At 51.1% G+C, this 14663-nt stretch overlaps 1 protein-coding gene across 1 annotated transcript; it reads right to left on the bottom strand.

Annotated features, from left to right (window-relative positions):
• Positions 1–734: 734 nt before the first annotated feature.
• Positions 735–2497, bottom strand: CUNH4orf19 (chromosome unknown C4orf19 homolog). The gene is made up of 2 exons (XM_040965724.1): positions 2466–2497; positions 735–1632 (listed from the first exon to the last, which is right to left on the bottom strand). Exons 1-2 carry the CDS (start codon positions 2495–2497, stop codon positions 735–737), a joined length of 930 nt encoding a protein of 309 aa, XP_040821658.1.
• Positions 2498–14663: the final 12166 nt, after the last annotated feature.

Genomic DNA, 14663 nt, shown 5'->3' with positions numbered 1-14663 from the left:
CAGAATCCAATCTTTAATGGCATAAAACACTTCATATATGGCTTTGCTGTCCCCAAACGCATGACCCTAAAACCCAAATATGACACAAGCATTATTTTTGGTTGGCCTCTTCAATCTCAAAGGAGGTTAAAAAGTCATAATGTAAAACAAAAACCTGTTAAGGTCAAGGTGTTTAATGATCGGTCACCATTTGTCTACTGGTGACTCCTGTCCTACTCTGCAGGCTGCTAAGCTTAACTCACTGTCTAGCAAGTGGTTAGTGACTAACTCCCTGAAGTTCAGCCATGCTCTGGAGACACCTGAGGCACTTAGCTAAGTGGGGGGCAGGGATGGGCATCGTTCTGGGCTGGGGACAATGTCTGGCTCTGGAAAGTAAAGTACAAGAATTTACAGTGAGACAGAACGCCCTGTGATTGTGTACCCTTGGCAGTAAGGACCAGGGGTTTCAGAGCATCCTTTCTGGAGAGCTTTGAGGCTTGGCGAACAGGCTGCTGAATGACCGTCTTCGCCTCAGACATGGGCACGGTGGTCATCCCAGGGTCTGGAAGGACAGCTCCCAGCAGACAGAGTGATGCTCCACCTAGTGACCACGTGCGATGGTACAGGTCCTGACAAGCAGAACAGAACAGGATGTAAACAGTGCGCGCTGGCAGGATAATCCACCAAGTGTCAAAGGAGCAGAGGCATGTCCAAGGGCCCGGCACGACACTGGCTGACTTGCCTACACCCCTTCCCTAATTGGCCTCCTCCACATCATCTTCCCCGGCAGTGGCAGCTTCTAAAGCGGCCAGGGCTTCTGCCACCGCTGCGTCTTCATCCAGCATCTCCCAGTCCCTGTTTGCAATGGAGCCATGGGCGTCTTCCTGCTCGCTGCCGGAGTCAGGCGTTGGCACAGGAAACGTGGGGCCCTCCTCTTGCAGGCATATGCTTAGATTTTCCACGGCCACGGCTTCACTGAATGAGTCCCAGCTTCCCTCCATGGTGAAGAGCCCCTTCCACCTGCGCACTCCACTTCCCTGCAGTGGCTCATCCTCAGTGGGGTTCAGGAAAAGACAACCCCCATCATTAAGGTCCATGTCGTCTGCACTGGGACTGCAAAGCTGTGGGTAGTCCGGGGGTGGCATCTGGAGGACATGGCCTTGTTCTCCCAGGGACAGGCTTTCTGCCTGAGATGCAACTCCGGGGTCTCCGGTTTGGCTGATCTGGGTCTGCTCTGAGGTTGCCGGCACACAGTCCTCTTTCCTGGTGTCCCCGCTTTCCAGGAAGGGTTGATTGGGGTGACTGTTGTGTGCAGTGCGGGCCCAGGAGCCCTGGTCACCCTGCTGGGGTGCAGGGTTCCCAGCTGGGCTAATGCCATTGACCGTGCCACAGGGCTTCTCGGCACTCAGTCCCCCTCCTGGGTCCGCCTGGGGGTGCGGTCCTTGGGCAGGCCAGCCGGGTTCCAGGAGACCCTCTGTCCTGCTGTGGCTCTCAGCCCGCAGCGAGCCATCGCTCTGCAGGTCACTTGTATGCACCAGGATCTTGCTGCCCTGCTTGTCTTTTATTTTCACAGGGCTGTCTTCGTCTATCTTGCAGCTGCTAACTTCGTTGACATAGCCATGGGAGGGCATTTGAACAGGATCCAGGAGATAGCTGAGGGTTGGGGAGGTGAGAATTAGAACAATCAGCCAGGGCTGCACCCTTCCCAGCCATTCCCACCCTCTCCTTGGGCTCCACTTCCGTCTGCCCCTCCAGCTGGGGATGACCTCCTCGTGTAAGATTTTCTGCATGTATCTGAACCAAACACAGATGGTGGGTGTACACCCAAAAAGGGGTGGAGAGAGAAGGTAGAATTCAGCCTGTACTGAGGGATTGTAAAATTAAAGACAAATATTCCTTAAAATAAGGAGTGCAAGACAGACAAGACATCCTTTCAGAGGAATAATATGTGGCCATTAAAATGACAGATATGAAGTCTGGAGGAGAATAAAGCTCAGTTGCAGCTCTGTGTCCCTGGATGTTTGGCTCGAGGACCTCGGCATATGCCCCAGTCTGCAGATGTGCGAGGCACCATGGCACAGGGACAGGAGTCTCATCACATCTACACACATTCTCTCACACATCTGAGATCATGTCCAGATTACTTTCAGTACCTAATGCAAAGTAAAAGCCATGTCAATAGTTTTTATTTACATGGAATGACAGGGAGAGAATCATGGCAAGGAGAATGTCTGTACTGCTCCATACTTGAAAAACGTTTTCATTCTGGTGGTTGGTGAATCAGCACAGTTGGAAGTTATGGGTACAGGGGCCAGCTGTTTGACAACAGACATTTTCTGATTCAGACTATCACCTTGTCAACACAGCAGACTACATCTTATGAACGCTGGGGCCCCAGGCTGGATGGCTGTGTGGACTCCAAAAGTGAGTGCGTGATAATCCCCAGTTCCTCCATTTGCACAAAGTGTTTTTTTTTTGAACTTTACCTTTGTATCATTTTGCAGCATTTGCACCCCATCTGGATTATTGATTGTTATCATCTGGAAAAGAAAGTGTACACACGAGAGTGCATGGTCAATGATACCGTAACAAGGTTTGCTTTTTCTTCTCTAGATACTCAAAGTGAACGGAGGTTCCGATCTTGGCACGAGGGTCTCCTGCGGGTCAGGGAGGGCACTGCCCTGGCTCAGAGGTCCCCATCACTGACTGGCACGCCTCTCGCCTGATCCCTTCGCCACCCCAGGAGTTGTGTGCTTCATGCCCATTTTACGGATGAAGAAAACATAAGTCAAAGGAAGAACAATCCAGAAACTGGCGTTTCCAAATCCACTGCCTCTTTAAAAACAACTGTCTTATGTCCTCAAGATTTATTTCATTTATTTCAAGGGCAGCATAACAGAGAAAGAGGAAGAAACAGAGAGAAAGAGGAAGAAACAGCATTTGCTGATCCAATCTGCAGATGCATGCAATCACTGGGGGCAGGCCAAGCTGAAGCCAGGGGCCCCTCCCCAGGTGGCAGGAGCCCAAGCACTTGGGTCATCCGCTGCTGCTTTCTCAGGTACATTAGCAGGGAGTTGGATCAGAAGTGGAGCAGCTGGGACTTGAACTGCTGCCCATGACAGATACTGGTATTGCAGACAGTGGCTTAACCCACAACACCACGATGCTGCCTGCAATCCATTGGGTTTGATGAAGGACCAAAGATGTTACAGAGCACAGTTAACAGGAGATGTAAGAGCCTGTGAGAAGATCCTTGCCAGGGTTGAGGATAAGACCTTTTAATCTGTTGGGTTCCACAGTGCAGGCCCAAAGGATATCACAGCATCAGTAAGGACAACAGTGAAGTTTTGGCTGTGCCAAAGGGCTCCTGTTTTCTTTGTTCTTGTCACTGACCCATCCCACCTGTGACTAGCATGCCATTCTGTTGGGGCTCATAGAGCCAGTGCTCTGCCTGGTAGAAGTGGACTCCTCTCTCCCTGTCCACTGCTGCCCATCCTTCCCAAGTCCATTTCTCCAAGTATTTCCCTTGCAGCAAAGTCTTCTCAGCAAGCAATCGATCATGCTGGTCGGCCGTGTTCTCAGGAAACTCTAAAAAGGCGTGTGGAAGAATCACCAGATCCTTTCCATCCTGAATGACCACAGCCTTTACCAAGACAAGCCAGCGCTAGAGCGAAGGCCCCAGTCTCTTTGTCTCCAAAAATATATGCACTAGGGAGAGAGAGAGCAAGAGAGAGAGCGAGAGAAAGGGAGAGAGAAGGTAACAAATGATTATGTTACTCCTTTAGGCATTTACTATTCTGCTTATTTAATTTTAGAATTTGCCTTTACTTATTAAAACAGTGTTTATTATAAGATAGTACATGGACAAGTGCTTGGCACGATAGTTAATGTGCCATTTGGGGACAGGGCTGAGCAATTCAGATCCCACATTGGTGTGCCTGGCTTGCCAGTATCTGCTCTGAGTCATGGTTCCACTTCTGGCCAGCTTCCTGGACATGCACAGGGAAGGCTGTGACGTGCGTGGGTTTCCAGCACCCACGGGGTGGGGGGATCTGGATGGAGCTCCTGGCTCCTGGTTTTGCGCTGACCCCCATCCTGGCTGTTGTGGGCATTTGGGGGAGTGAACCAGGGATGGACAATGGCTGTCTGGCTATCCTTCCCTCTCTCCTTCTGGCTCTCTGAATTTCAAACATCAACAAGGGTTTGCATGGTGCATCTCTCCCGGCTATGCCTCCTAATCTCTCATGTTTCATAGGTGGAGTTACAGACAGAGAAGGAGAGACACACACACACACACACAGAGATCTTCCATCTGCTAGTTCACTCTCCAAATGATCACAATAGCTGGGGCTTGTCTGGAGTGATGCTTGGGGCCAGAAACTCCATCTGGGTCTCCCATGTGAGCAGCATGAGCCCAAGCAATTGGGCCATCCTCTGTTACTCTCCTAAGCACATAAGCAGGGAGTTAGACGGAAAGTGGAGCAGTTGGGACATGGACTGGGGTTCTGACGTGGGATGCTGGCGTCGTAACAGTGGCTTGACCGGATGAGCCACCACAATGCCCCTCGGCTGTGTTCCATGGTTCCTCCTGATACGCGTTACAGCCGGACAGGAGGTCACTGATCCTTTTACGATCCAGTGAGGCAAGGGGCTCTGGGAAGGCGAGCCTCTCCTCACGTTTGTTTCCTTAGCGCTGAGTGTAGTGCTTGGCACACAGCGGACAGTGAACAGGGATAATAACACGTCGACCATATGGCGCTGCTGGGGATTATATGGGTTAATATTCAGAATGAGCACAACACTAGGTGACTTGGCCCTGTTTGAAGACTGCATATAAAAAAAAAAAGTAGAGACATTGCACCTGAGGAAGATGCAATGAGAGAAACAGCAGCATTAGCGATACCAAGCAGCACTTGCTTTGGAAAGAAGGCCTGGAGGGTCATAGTCCTATCAAACACAACACCGACACAGACCCCAGATACAACAGCAGCGCCCTGGAGGGACTTCCCCCAGCTCTGTCAGCATCATGTATGTGAAACCTTCTAGTTTCCCCAAGTAGTCCTAATTAAACAAACATCAAAGTAGTCCTATTTCCAAACATCAAGATTTTGTTCCTAGCCTCTGCTCTCCACCTCTCTCCATTCCCTGCTAATAATTCACACATTAAGCTGGATGAACAAGATAATAAAACCAGCAGGTGGGGCAGGTGCCGCGGGGCGGTGCACTCAGTCCGCCTGTGGGGCCAGCACATCCCGTAGGGTACTGGTTGGAGTCCCGGTTGCTCCACTTCTGATCCAGCTCCCTACTTATGGCCTGGAGTAACAGAAGAGGATGGCTCAAAACCTTGAGCCCCGGCATCCACATGGGAGACCTGGAGGAGGCTCCTGGCTCCAGGTTCCAGATCGGCTTGGATCTGGCTGTTGCGGCCATTTGGGGAGTGAATCAGCAGATAGAAGATCCCTCTCTTTCTGTCTCTCCTTCTCTCTGTAACTCTGCCTTTCAAATAAAAATAAATAATAGGGCCCAGCATGGTAGCCTAGCAGTTACAGTCCTCGCCTTGCACACACTGGGATCCCATAGGAGCACCAGTTCTGGTCCCAACGGCCCTGCTTCCTGTCAAGCTCCCTGCTTGTGGCCCAAGGAGGCAGTCAAGGATGGCCCAGGGCCTTGGGATCCTGTGTCTGCATGGGAGACCCAAAGAGGCTCTGGGTTCCTGATTTTGGATCAGCACAGCTTTGGCTGTTGCAGTCACTTGGGATATGAAGCAATGGATGAAGAATCTTCCTCTGTGTCTCTCCTTCTCTCTGTGTATCTGACTTTCCAATAAAAATAAAATAAATATTTTTTAAAAAGTAAAAAAAAGCCCATATATTTAATATATATAGTTAAAAAGTAGCAGGTGCACCTTTTGTCTCTCTTGATGCCCCTGCCATTCTCCTGTCACCACCACAGCCTGTTCTGAAAGCCTACCCTTTCCAGGACTCTAATAGCACTATTTATTTAAAGACCAAAACAAACCAAAACTATTTCATTAAAAAAAAAAAGAGAGAAAAGGGAGGGGAAGGAGTTTAGGTGGCACAAAACAAAACAAAACAAAACAAAACAAAAACACCCAACTTGTCAAATACATGAGAAAAGGGGCCTAAGAGGTTTTCCGTGGCATAGTTCCAACCGAATGGCAATCGTGTAGCTGAAGGCATCACAAATATTAGTCATTGACCCTCTCCCTGGGGTCAACTCTGTTGGGGACTGTATGCGGAGAAGGCGGCAGTGGGCTGGCCTTGAGTGATACCCAGCAGCACAGTCTGGCACCCCAGTTTCTCAGAGACTGTCCCAAACCGCATCCCCCACCCCTTGTGCTGTGTGGCGGAGGCTACAGGAGTCACCTGCAACTTGCCTGCCCCTTTGACAAAGCAGCCAGCCAGCATGGCAGAGGCCACCCTCGTCCCTGGAAAACAGACTTTATGTTGTCCTCCCCACTGGGCAATTGTACAAGATCGCTCCCCTCTTACCGCTGTTCCCTGTTCAGAGTCTCCTCCCGCTGCCTGCCTTCAGGGTGCAGCACGCGGCATGGCTAGAGACCTGGTCCCAGACCTGAGGGCCATGCTTCTGCGCCGGGGCTTCGCGATGGTGCTGGCTGCCTCTTCCTGGTCCCAGGTCCTGCCCTCTCTCCCTTCCTGCTCCTGTTTTCCTTCCCCCGGCAACATTCCTTCTCTCGGACACACTGGACTCTAGCGGCCAAGGTTGTGTGACCCGCTCAAGAAGAGGGTGGGGACTGCTGTATTTCCTTCCAACACGCCCCTTTCTGTGTGCGACGAGCTTCCCTAGAGGAGGGGTCACATCGAACCCCAGTTCTGTCTCTTTTCCCATGCCACTCCCACATCCCGCATCTGGTCTCGAGCCAGGAGCTCTCCTGTGTCCAGGTACAAAGAGGAAATGCCCCTCAAGTGACGTGGCAGAGGGAGGTGGAGAAAGCAAAGCTACGCTCTTTCCAACCAAAGCCGAGCGCAAAGCGAGTGGTCTTAGTGCTTTCGCCCCTGCCTTGCTTTAGATCACAGCGAGCTCCAAGGAGAGGGCTTGGTGTTCGGACACCCTTTACGACTCAGCAGAAAGAAAATGTCCTTTCTCTTGCAGTATTAAAAGCACCAGGGAAGCAAAGGGCAAATCCTTTGCCACCATTGCTTGGTTTACACAGGGGAAAAGCAAACACCATTAGGATGGCCGCGTCCGGCCAAGGCTGGCGCCCGCCTGCTACAACCAGCCTGGATGGAAGGCTGCCTGCGTCCCCGATTCTGTGTTAAAGTTAAATAGACCTGTGTTTGAGGATGGCCATGCTAACGTCCTGTCGCCAGGGAAGTCTCCTTGCGGGAAAAGCCTGTTTTCAGGAGAGTGGGGGCAGAGGTGGAGGTGGGGGCGGGGAGGACAGGCAGAGCCAGGAGCTGTGGGCCCAGTCAGGGCCATCTGATCGGGTGCTCACCAGGAAGTCAAGGGCAGCTACAAAAAGAGCTGCCTTTACACAGTGACCATGTTGACAGGAAAAGGTCCAAAGGACACAGGGGCCAGGTCTAGGAGCTCTTCCAGCCAAATCTAGAACCACGGCAGCATCGGCAAATATTACCAACATGAAGGGGAATAGCCCCATTGCACAAGATGAGGATTTGGGAGTCCACACTGACACCAGTGGTAAAAGGGACACAGAATGGTAAACATTATAAACAGGGAGCCAGCTAACCCACACCGAGGGAGTCACGGGACTCACAGAATCTCCATTTGACAAGCATCGTGGCAACCGCTGATTCAAGCGAGAGTCGCCAATGAATGCTGAGACTAGCAGGAAGTGCAAGAACAAGATGATGCTTGTTCTTAGAGCAGGTGCCCACCAGCCACTGAACGGTGTCCCTACGGCAGAGAGACCTGACACGCAGCACTTAGACCAAGCAGCCGAAGCTGCTGTTACTGCAACGAGGGCGAGCAACAGCATGCGCCTCCGACAGGATGCACTACCTCAGGGTGATCTCTGCCATACTCCTGTCCAAACAACACACCTGCGACGGACTCAGGAGGCTCGCTCTGAAAATCATCTGGGCTGGACTCTTAAAAATGCCATGTTGTGAAAAAAAGACCAAGAAACTATTCCCACGTGAAGGAAACCAAGGGGAGACCAGACACCCCAACATGCTGCATGCAGCTGATAGAAGGCTGGCCCTGGCACGATGGGTAAGATTGGATTACAACCTGTAGATAAGGGATGGTAATAAACCAGTGTTAATTTCCTGATTTTGATCACATACTGAGGTTATGCAAGAGAATGCCCTTGGTCTCAGGAGATAAACAGCAAGGTTCTGGGAGAGAAGGACAAGTGGTATTCTAATTTAGTGACATGATTAAGAACAAAATGTGTGTGTGTGTGTGTGTGTGTGTGTGTGTGTGTGTGTGTGTGTGTGTGTGCATGTACACACAGGGAGAGAACAGTGCATATGGTCAATGCTAGGGTCTCTGGGTAGAGGATATATGATTATATTTTCTTGCAAACTGTTGTCTACAGTGATAGCAAAACAAAATGTAAAAAAGGAAAAGTGTGAAGTTCAAAATCAAAAGCACCCATCTACTGTCAGTTCTGTTTCTTCTTAACTCTGGGCTGGGACCCAACACCTGCAGGGAGTCACTGAGATCAAAAGACATCCCCCAGACAACCGCTCATGCAGACAGGCTGTGGCTAAGAGCTCCTCCAAAGCCCTGTGGTCCTTCCAAGCTCACAGTGTTAGAGTGTGTGTGTGTGTGAGATGTCTGCACTCGGGACCTTTGCCCAATGCACTCACGCAGTCCAAGGTGCCAGAACTCTAGAGTTGGTACGGGAAGAGCTTTGGTTCCCTGCCCCCGCTCCCAGAAGGACTGACTCTCCAGAATTCTGGTGTTGGTGAGCTGTCTGCCTCCTGGGCCACACACAGGCTCCTCATAAGCAAGCCCTCACCCAGGGAGCAAGCAGCTCACACGCAAACCCACAAACTTGCCCTTCCAGTGCTTCCAGAAAGCACGACGGACATGGGACAACCAATGAGCGGTACGTATATTTTATAGATTCCTTTTTTTTTTCTTGCTTAAGAGTTATATATTTTTTTTTATTGGAATGACAGATCCACAGAGAAAAGCAGAGACATGGCTGCAGCTGAGCTGATCTGAAGCCAGGATCCAAGAACCTCCTCCAGGTCTCCCACACAGGTGCAGGGTCCCCAAAGCCTCTGCTGCTTTTCCAGATTACAAGGAGAGAGCTGGATGGGAAGTGGAGCAGCCAGGACACAGACTGATGCCCATATAGGATGCTGGTACGCGCAATGCGAGGATTTAGCTATTGAGTCACTGTGCTGGGCCCTAAATTATTCTGATAAAGGTCCTTCCCCATTAAATGGTTCAGATCTTACATTCCCAGAAATGCAAAACCAGGAGCCAAGAGCAGGAGCGAGGGGAGGTGGAGAGTCTGTGGCTGCCCCTCCCAGCTTGGGAAACAGCCAAACCTCCAGTGTGCAGTTCCCAGTCAAGGACATTCTGCTTCAAGGGCTCCACTTAACAAGTTTTAAAGTAGCTGGTAGAAAGTGGTTCGCGTTTATAGGAGCTGGAGTATTTGTGAGAGAGTGCGCCAATAAAATAAAACGCTTTTAAATTTTAACCTTGTTGTTGAAAAACTGACTTTGGTGATGAGTAGAAAAGCATAGGCCTGGGTTTCCTGTAAGCTGGCCAGCAGGTGCATCGATTACGTCAGAAGCCGGAACTGGGAGCTCCTGACACCAAAGAAGCAGATAAAATACTTGTGAGGTCTTACAGCTCTCTTCGAAGAAGCAAGTGGGGAATCCTCGCCTCACGTCGCAGCCGGTACTGCATCTGCGGCTGCAGAAGGACCAGGAAAGCAGCTCGCTCCTCCATGGCACAGTCACTTCCTCCTTCCTGGGCAGGCCTGGCCAGCTCCCTGGGAACCATGTTCCAGGCGTGTTTACCTCTTCTACAGAGGCTGTGCTTCTGTTATGTCGGAGAACTTGACAGTTTAGGTGAAAGCCTCTGTTATTAGCACCATCAGGTAACCCATTTAGTGCATTCTCACTAGTCTTGGTGTTTTCATGTCAGTTTCAGCATCGGCCAGAACTGGGTTGGATGGGACATTTATGTGCAAAGAATCCCCAAAAGATTGCACGGCCAGGTAAGTTTGAAAACACCAGGCAGTATAGTAAACACATTCATGGTTAGGAAACTGAACTGCCACCTTGTTTAATCTAAGACCACTAGACTACAAGAACATTTTTTTTTTTTTTCATAATCAGCTAATTAACAACCAACAGAACATTTACTTTGTAGAGTTCTTTGGGAAAAACTTAAAAAAAAAGAGATTTATTTTATTTTCATTGGAAAAACAGATATAGAGAGAGGAGGAAAGACAGAGAGAGGAGGATCTTCTGTCCGTTGATTCACTCCCCAGGTGGCTGCAATAGCCAGAGCTAAGCCAATCTGAAGCCAGGGGCTAGGAGCTTTCTCTGGGTCTCCCATGCTGGTGCAGGGTCCCAAGGCTTTGGGCCATCCCCAACTGCTTTCCCAGGCCACAAGCAGGGAGCTGGATGGGAAGTGGGGCTGCCGGGATTAGAACTGATGCCCATATGGGATCCTGGTGTGTGCAAAAAGACTTTAGCTACTAGGCCACTGTGCTGGACCTGGGAAAAACAACTTTTGAGATGACAGTGCTAACCATGAGGGGAATTTTAAGCCCCAAACAAGTCCTATAGTATGCTGTTCATGACCTTGTTCAGCCAAGGTCTGTGCCCTGTGTAAGCAGTTCATGACCAAGTCACAACTTCAGCACCACAGGCATGGATGTGGGAAGTTCATTTAGTCTACTGAGTCCTTGGATTCTGTGCCAGATGACGCTGACGTCAAAGTTACCTTCTGGACCGAACAATCTAAACGGTGAAGTGGGAAAGCAGGGGGATTTCCAATGGCAGGTGGGAAGCCTGTGACCTTGGTGGCTTGTACCAGCCTGTGGGGGTACCACCAGGGTCTGCTGGGTCCTAAGTCCACCCTAGTCATGATCCCAACTGAATGGGAACAGAGTCTCCTCCTCTCCAGCCAGGCCCAATTCTTGGTCTCTTTCTCTCAGGTGTGGGCTGCTGGGCAGGGAGCATGGCTGACAAGCACCCTGGCACCCTGGGGAGGAGACAGTATGTGTCCCTGGAGGAATAAAAATCTCAGGCTGAGGAGACATCTCCTTCCCCAAGCAGGGAGGAGGCGAGAGCTGGTTGACCCCCTTCTCGGTGGGAGAACCAGTCAGGGCATGAGGGCTCCCAGTGGGTGCCAGAGACAGCACCCCCAGTGCATCTGCATTTTAACAGGAAATCTTATGAAAACTTGGCCTCAGGTGCCCATGGTCAGCCTCTGAGGGTGAAATGCTTCTGCTGCAATTGGCACTCTACGGAGTCGCTGTGGCCTATGGCTGCTGGAGCAGGGCAAGGCGATGGCTGTCCTCTGGCCCTTCGTGGCTCAGGCTGCTGGCGTAGCTCCCTTGGGAAGCCATTCCACCTGTTCCTGCTGCGTTTCTCCAACAGGGCCTCCAAGGGGCAGGTCAGGTCCTGGTTCCTGGACTTAATTCCTGCTGGGGTCACAGGATCTTTGGTTTCTGTGTTACAGGCAGAAATGTGTGTCATTCCATAATGATGTCACCGTTCTTAGACTAGTGTGTCACACTTGTGTTGATGGACCGACAAACCATTTCCTGTGGCCGCCTCCTCTATTCCAGAGCTGGTAGCGTTGTCATCCCCCTTTCTGCTGTAGTATTAGCCTCCTGATTCGAACGGCCGACACTCATCATGCTATGCCCGCACTGACTTCATAGCTTTTCATGGAACTGCTGGGTACCAGGCACTGTGCTAACTTTTGGAGATACAGCCGCATCTCAAGCTCTCCCTGATAGTGCCCACATCCTCCCCCTCTCCCGCATGCACGTGTGTGTGGCAGGGTGGTGGTGGTGAGGGGGCGGGGAGCAGGATGGAGTCTATATCATCGCCACCCCACAGCAGCAGCTCAGCATCGAGCTTCGGTGAGCAGTTTAGGATTCTCACTGTGGGTTCATCTCCCTGCCCCCAATTTATCAGCTCTGTGACTTCGAGGTAAGTTCCTTCACTTTCTGATCCTCAGTGGGCTGAGCTGATCACAGTTCTGCTTAAACTGAGATGAAAGTAGGGAAAACACTGACTCCCGTGTCGGGCGGCCAGCCAGTCCCTGCCAGGGATGGTAACAAACATTTGAGCACTTACCGTACCCTCAACCACTGTGTTAGGGAGTTAGCTGATGTATTAATTCACTTGAATTTTAAGGCAAGGGCCAGTATTTTACAGAGAACTGAATGGATACATAAGCATTTTATAACTGTCCAAGGTCCCACGAGTAAGTTAGAAGAGTGGGATGTCCTAGCTGACAGCTGTTGTCGCTGTTCCCATGGTTACTAAGGTGTCTTGGTGCTGGTCTTGGCTGCTTCTGTGTTTCTCTGAGTTCACTGGATTTCATCAGAAGCAGCTGCACTTCACCAAATATCTTGAAGCGGACCAGTTGAATGATAGAGGCGCGGTTTTGCTTACCATCCACCAGAGGGCAGTGCATAGCAGGTGTTTTCATCTAATTTCAAGAATCTTGGTGGAGGAAAGGTCTTAGATACAGGAAAGCAATGGCAGAAATACTGCAGGTGCTTTGCCTTGTGGAAAAGTTAGGAAGAAAGTGCTACCGGAAGCGCTTCAGACATTACTTTCAGCTTTAAGTCACGGTGGCCTTGGCACCACCGCCTGTCAGGCCTCCTCCAGCACAGGTTGGGGAACTGTTCTGACCCTGGGAGGGTCAAAAGGCTCTGTAACTCTACAGAGGCCTTCCTCTGCACAATGACTGCTCATCCAAGCCCTCAGTGCGAGAGTCTGGGTTGCTGTGTGGTGCTGCATGTTTGGACAACAATTCCATGGCAGGGACTGGGGGAGAAAGCAGGGTGAAGGCCGAAGCTGGCAGCCACCTCGTGAGCCTGTTCCTCTCCTATGGTTTAACTTTGTGCCTCTCCCAGGGCACTGCCCCTACAAGGGCTGATCCCAGAGGTATACTAGAGGCATCCCATCGGCATGAGGGCATGTGGCCATGAGCCAGGAGGCAAAAAGATGCTATAGAAGATCATGGCCCAAACTGAAGGCTTTGGGGAAAAAGTCATTTGCAGTCAATCCAGAGCACTGAATTTGAGAAGGCAAAACGTGCACTGATTACTGGAACAAAACAGAAGGCACCCGGAAAGGCCCAGTTCTGCGGGCAGCATGTGGTCAGCCCTCTGGACACCACCTGTCTCCATGACCTCCTGTGCCCTCACAAGGAATGTTCTGGAAAGAGGTTAGAGAAGCCAGGCCCTCTTGTCTGGGCCATAAACGCTTGGGAGCAGGCTGCCGTGTGGAGCGGGTGAGAGGCAGCACTTCCCAGAGACAGAACTCACAGCTTGCTGCAAGCCGGAGCCAGGCGGGGCTAGGGGATTCTTAGGGTGTCAGGTCGGACTGGAGTCTCTCTAGCTGCCATCAAGCTCTTGTCTTTTCCAAGCCCAAGTGAGACTGCTATGGGGTGACACTTTAGAACAGGTCCCCTGGCTTCCTTCCCAAGCTCCCAATGCCTTCTGTGTAGACATCCTGACACTGACCCTGGAGACAGGACAAGGGCAGAGGGACCTTCCAAAAGATATGCAATCATCTTCTGGAAACAACCACCATCAGGGCTGGTGAGGGCGATGGCGTGTGAGTAGGTTCAGCCATTCTCACTCTTGTAACTCCATTAACCCATTCCTCCGGTATGCTTTGGGGACTTGGTGCCTCTCTCTTATCTTCTCCTGTGACTCAAGTGAGCTTTCTATAAAGGGAGAGGAGAGCCTCCTCCACATCCTTGGGCTATGCTGAGCCCCAGCAAGCAGTGAGGATGCTCCCATCACTGCAGGCTCTTGGGAGACAAGCTGATCAGCAGCAACACTTGGGTGGAACATCAACTGATCAGAGACCAGTGCCCGTGGTCTCTGTCACCAATCTTGCCCTCTGCAGTTGAGGTCTTTGAACCAAGATTTAATCGTGATGCTCTTTTTAAGTGTGTCACCTGGACCAGATGAAGGAATTCCTGGAAACCTGGAAGAGCATTTTGCTGGGTGCATCTGTGAGGGTGTTTGCATGTGGTTTAGTCAGTGAGTCTGAGTCCACAAGGTAGGAAGCTGTGGGGGCATCAGTGGCCCGTGGAGTGGCTGTGTGGGAAGGTGGCTTGGGGGCTCTCCTGCAGAGAGAGCTGGGACACACTCAACTCCTGTCTGGCTGTCAGTTGCTGGCCTCTGCACTCCAGGACCACGTCTGAAGCCCCCTTCCTGGCGCGCAGGCTTTTCTGCCTTGGACGGAGATCCACACCCATCCCTGGCTTCTCTGCTGCCAAAGCCCTTGAACTTGGCCTGAGCCAAACTCCTGGTGGCCTCTGGTGGCTGGTCTCTCTGGCTTGCAGAAGACCTGTTGTGGGATTTCTCACCTGTCAGGAGCACGTGAATGAACCTTCCTAATCAGTGCTCTATCCATTCTGTATCACAGGCAATGCTGACTAATACAAGCCTTATGAAATTAACTTCAGCAATCTTCTGCTTCATAATCATCAGAACACACCTAACA

This window comes from Ochotona curzoniae, unplaced genomic scaffold (genome assembly GCF_017591425.1).
Source record: "Ochotona curzoniae isolate NIBS_2020 unplaced genomic scaffold, NIBS_Ocur_1.0 scaffold_4505, whole genome shotgun sequence".
Taxonomy (NCBI): Eukaryota; Metazoa; Chordata; class Mammalia; order Lagomorpha; family Ochotonidae; genus Ochotona; species Ochotona curzoniae.
The sequence above is the reverse complement of the archived record's forward strand: the minus strand, read 5'-3'. Positions and strand labels throughout refer to the sequence as shown.